The 5,296-nt window shown below is 24.3% G+C and overlaps 1 protein-coding gene across 1 annotated transcript; it reads right to left on the reverse strand.

The window, feature by feature from the left end:
* LOC145846810 (visinin-like protein 1) lies at positions 1-5,020 on the reverse strand. Its single transcript, XM_082953419.1, has 5 exons — positions 4,739-5,020; positions 3,616-3,748; positions 2,969-3,114; positions 835-946; positions 1-125 (listed from the first exon to the last, which is right to left on the reverse strand). Exons 1-5 carry the CDS (start codon positions 4,889-4,891, stop codon positions 28-30), a joined length of 642 nt encoding a protein of 213 aa, XP_082809545.1. The 5' UTR covers positions 4,892-5,020; the 3' UTR covers positions 1-27.
* Positions 5,021-5,296: the final 276 nt, after the last annotated feature.

Here is a 5,296-nt window from a genome sequence, read left to right on the forward strand (position 1 = left end):
TTAAGTAGTTTATAAGTCAATGAAATTCTACGTGTCATTGCTTTCGTTCATGTTCGCAAGTAATAAGTCTGCTACTGTTTGATTGTGCTGTCCAACATCTACGAATTCTTCTTCGGTTATTTGACCTAAATTTTATGATAGTGTTATAAATATCATGTAAAATATGTTTATACATTTTTTTAAAGTACTTATTTCTTACAATATATACTTTTTAGTATAAAAAACCGTAGAAATTATAATACGATAAAATTGTTTTTAACAAAAAAGTATACTTTATGTTAATTAGTATGATATTCTTTTAATAACAGTTTGATCATATAAATGGTATCTGATTAGATAGATTAGTAACTATCTAAAATTAATTTGTTATAAACAATTATTTATCAAAGTCCTAACTTATATATTTAACAAAAGTTGATAGAATGATTAATTATTATTTTTTTTTTAAGATTTTAAAGTGTTAACTTAAAGTTAATAAAAAAAAAAACATTTTCATTTTGATAAAAAGCAAAACAAAAAAGATTACAGTTTAACAAAGTTAAAAAAGTTTGTATATAACTTCTAGAATGTATCTTTCGTTTTTTGTCATAAGAAGCTTTCGTAATTAAAACTGCTTATATTTTATAAATGTCTAATAATTACTTATTGAAGTTTTAAGTTGAAACTATCTATAAAAAAGCTAGAAAAACTAAAAACTTTTTTTTTGCTGAAAATAATGTTTACACTGAACTTGATAGATAATAACTTTTGCATTCGAAAAAAAAAGAATAAACGCAGCCACTAAGTAACTAGAAAATATTCATGAAAATATTTAAGCAAAAAGTAAATAAATACCGTCTCCATTTTTATCTAGCTCTTCAAACAATTTTTTAGCAAAAATATTTGGTGGAGGAAGTTTGTCGTTCTTTTTTCGCCCTAAAATCTTCTGATCACCAGCATACATAGCCTGAAATAGATTATTGAATTAAATGTGTATTTTGTATCTCGTATAACAATTTTATATGATGAAGAATTTAAATCCAAGTAATATTTAAGACTTTTTTTATACTTATTTTAGTGTTACTCCTAATAAAAACTAATTAACTATTTAATATCTAAATGCTAACTCTAATTTATAAATTTAAGCATGTTGAGACTTTTGTATAAAACAAGTTTTATTTTAATTACACTGTGAAACGTAAAGTTTCATATAACTGTATGTTTTATATAAAATAAAAAGTACTATGGAAATGCTATAAAAACAAATCACTGTTTACACTTATAACACATTAAAAAATTCTGTCTTTATACTGTCAAAAGTATTTATATAATTTAGTTGATACTTAAGTAATGGATCATTGTGACTATCATGACCTTAAACTAAAAAAACAATGTTCGTCCAAATAAAAGTAGTAAATCTTTAACTTTTTTGTTAATTTTGTTAACTATTAATTTAGGTAAATTATTAGACAATTGCTGCAAAACTCAAAAAAATTGCAAGTGTAAACCACATATTAAAACTTTTTAATAAGACAAAAGTGATGTGACATAGTTTTACGAAAAACTTACGATAGTAATCACCTGCTAATGAAAACGACATTATCGCCGAAATATCGATTATTTTGCTTACTTGCGCGCCAAACGTGCAATAGTCCAGCAAGGGATTTATCTAGCAAACGCAGGACTAACTTTTTGACTTTTTGTTGCACTTTTCAAAGGCACACAAAAGCTAGGCTTAAAGCTCAAGAAAGGTGAAGAACAGATAATGTAATGCCTAGTCGCTAAGGCCGAGGCCAGATCAGGAAAATGGGAAGATGGAAAACAAAAACAGCAAAATTTTGTAATACCTATAAATTATTCATTTTGATGCTGTTCAACTTTTTTTGCTTTTATGTTATTCACCAATGCTGTTTAGCGAAGGTGAAATGTGTTGACTGTTATCTTACTGATATCATAAGTATTCGCAGCAAATTAATAATGACAACTTATTAACTTTTTATCAAAAGTAATTACTATTTAGTTTCAAAACATTAGATTGAAATTACCAAGTTTTATTTATAAAATTAAATATTTAACTAAATTATATTTTTAACTAATTTTTATTTTAAAGTAAAAGTTATTACATATAGAATACAAGTTACTATAAGTACTTACTAATAAAAATATTTGAAAATATTATGCTAGATTTATCAAAATATTTAAATTAAGTAGTATAAAATACTAATATAGAATGTTTACATATTTATTAATATAATTGTTTCATTTAAAACACCTAATATATCGATAAGCAGGTTTTCAAGTACGAAAATCTGTAACGCTCCATAACGACGATCAATAAGTGTTTTAAAATGTCGATATTATAAATCTACATATATCGGAACTGAAATTGTAAGAAAAAAAGAACTAAAATTAAAGTAAGTAAACTAAAAATTATACGATTTATTATCATTCTTTCATACAATCTGTCTAAGTTGTTTTTATCAAAGATTTAAAAATTAATTAATGCTGTTAAAGCAATAAAAAAAAACTATTCTTCTATTAGTTTCTATAATTTTTACTAAAACATTCTAAGTATAACTGTTTACATAAATCTACATAACTTGTGTATTAAAGTTTACAGCATTTTATAAAGTAGTTTAAAAACAAAGTACATTAAATTAATAAATTGTTATTTAATTTTAGAATAAAAAAGTGAAAATATAAATATAAACAAGTTTCACAACGCAAATATACAATTTGCTTATTTTTTACAAACCTACATATAACATTAACTTTAGTGGAAAATCCTTAGAATAACACTATAAAATGATTTAAACGATATAATAAGCTAGAGATAGTTTTAAATTTAAGCGTTTGTTTTCAAACATTATAGCGTAAACATTTTCAATTGCATAAACTGTTATTTCCAAAACGAAACAATTGATCAATCTTGTAATACTTACAATTAATTTAACAGGCTATCTGATTTGAACTGCAATGTGACACTTACTTCAACGATGCCAAGCACTTCGTCGAACGTCAGTACTCCGTCACAGTTTTCGTCGTACAAGAAGAACGCAAGAGAAAGCTTCTGTCTGATAGTTCCTTGTGACAATTTGCTCAATGCTATCGTGAATTCTCTAAAATCAATCGTTCCTAAAATGATTGCATATAGTCTACGTTACGAAAATTAACTTTTTTTTAAAAGAAGAAAAAAAATGTGAAAAAGTTTTTTGACTTTTAAACAAAGTACAACAGAATTTAAATAAAGAAATTTGTAAGTAGTTATAGAAATGGACAAAACTTAAAAAAGTCTAAATTTAAATCTTTCATAAATCAAAAACTTAAAAACCAAAAAAAAAAAATTACAATACGAATAAAAACATTTTAAAACTTTGAATAAAGTTTGTCATTAAATAAATAAAAATTTCTATCACTTAAAAATGGTCACAAAAATCTAAAAAAAAATTAGTAAATTAGTAAAAAAATTTATACGAAACAAAATTAAAGTAAAGTAATACGTAAAATACCCAAAGGTAGTTTTTTATGTTTCTAATTAGTGATTCTAACAGATTTAGAAAATTAAGTTTAAAAAGCCCTGAAAAAAAACTATTGTTATTTTTAACAGTGAGTAAAATATGAACAATTATAATTTACCGTCATTATTTTGATCATATTGTCTGAAAACTTCCTCTGCTCGTTTTTTACTTCCGCTTATTCCTGCATCTGGAAAGAACTTAACGTAAACTTGTGCAAACTGAGCCACTGTTACACTTCCATCCGGATAGTCCTAAACAAAATTGATTCATACTTTTTAGAAGTTATTTTAGTTAATAAGCTATTTATATAGACTAATTGAACAGTGAAATGTATTTGTAAAAATAACAGAAATTGATGTGTTCTGTTTTTTAATTTAGTTATACATACTACTTATTATAATTGTATTGTTTCAAAGCTTATACCTAAAAAAAACTATTAATATCTATTAAATATTTGTTAAAAAAGTACAAACTACTACCTTTTTTTTATTTAAATATGTATCAATTTGTTATATACGTTAGAATAAATTACCAAGTTTGTAGTAAAATGAATTAATATATAAACTTTTACTGCTTATGTTTGATACGAATAAACTCAAATGGTATGATGGCTGTGATAATTCATTGGAATTGAGATTTAAATTATTTATAGTAAGTCGAGAAATTCAGAAAATGACGGAGTTTATAAAACTGGCTGTGTTACAAAGTATATAGTTCTAAATATTATTACAAATTTAGCCACCACTTTAAGCTATTACTCTAACGATTAGTTTAATTTACAGAAATTCAGTCTAAAAAAGTCAGACACTAGCTTAGAAAAGTTCAATTAATTGATTGATAAAAGTTAGATAAGCTTTGAAAAATAAAAATTCCAAGATTGCATCCGAAAATTGTTTTTGTTGAATTATCAAATTTTATTAGTTTCCAGAATACATTAATTATTCAAGCTTTCAATAGGCTTAGTTGAATCTACATGCAATTTATTGCTCTGTAAAAATATTTATTGAAAGACTGTTTGTTTCTTCATTGTATTTCAAACATTATAAAAAGTATATTATAACTATTATCATTTAATCAAAAAAAACATTTTTGTAAACCCAAATAATAAACTGTGTCTTAATTTAAAATCTTAAGTTTGTAAAAGCAATAAACTAGCATGTTAAACCTTATTCAAAGCTATATATACGATAATAAGTATATACTTTAAAAGCAAACAAAGTATTTGACAAAAGTATGCTTACAGTCATGAAATCATTGAAATGTTTTTTTAGTTCTTCTACGGTGAAACCAGTTTTTTGACAAAGTTCGGAAGCCATGTCGACACCCTTGATTGTTGTGACATTAAGTTTTTCTTTGCTATTTGTACTTAACGGATGGCAACAGATAGCTCCCATTGTAAAAATCAAAATTAAGGTTATTCAGGCACTTTTTTAATCGTTTATGCAGTTTCAAAAATAAAAACTGTCACCAGGCTTGTTTTTACTCTACTTGTTTGAAACTGCCCAAATTTGTTCAAAAACAGTTACAGCTGTAAATAGATATAATTTATAGTTAAACATAATATATTTTTTTAACATAAAGAACGTCAAAATTTAGAGAGATTACTTTTTAGCTAAAACAAGCTAAGAAAAATAGCTGTTATAAATATTCTGTTCTTTTCTGTTTCTGTTTTTGACATTTGGCTATAAACCAAGTAAACGAAAAAAGTTTCTGTGTATATTCTAAAAAAATTAAACTTTTATACAATTAAAACGTTTTATTATTCAGTAAAAAATAAGTTGCAGTAAATTTGAAGCTTT

This window comes from Thalia democratica, unplaced genomic scaffold (genome assembly GCF_965202585.1).
Source record: "Thalia democratica unplaced genomic scaffold, ktThaDemo2.hap1.1 HAP1_SCAFFOLD_668, whole genome shotgun sequence".
NCBI lineage: Eukaryota > Metazoa > Chordata > Thaliacea > Salpida > Salpidae > Thalia > Thalia democratica.

Coding starts and splice junctions, on each gene's coding strand:
- LOC145846810 (XM_082953419.1), bottom strand. CDS start 4,891: ATGGGAGCTATCTGTTGCCATCCGTTAAGTACAAATAGCAAAGAAAAA. Junction 947..2,968: donor AAGTGCTTGGCATCGTTGAA/GTAAGTGTCACA, acceptor AATCTATTTCAG/GCTATGTATGCTGGTGATCA. Junction 126..834: donor GCTAGATAAAAATGGAGACG/GTATTTATTTAC, acceptor CATAAAATTTAG/GTCAAATAACCGAAGAAGAA.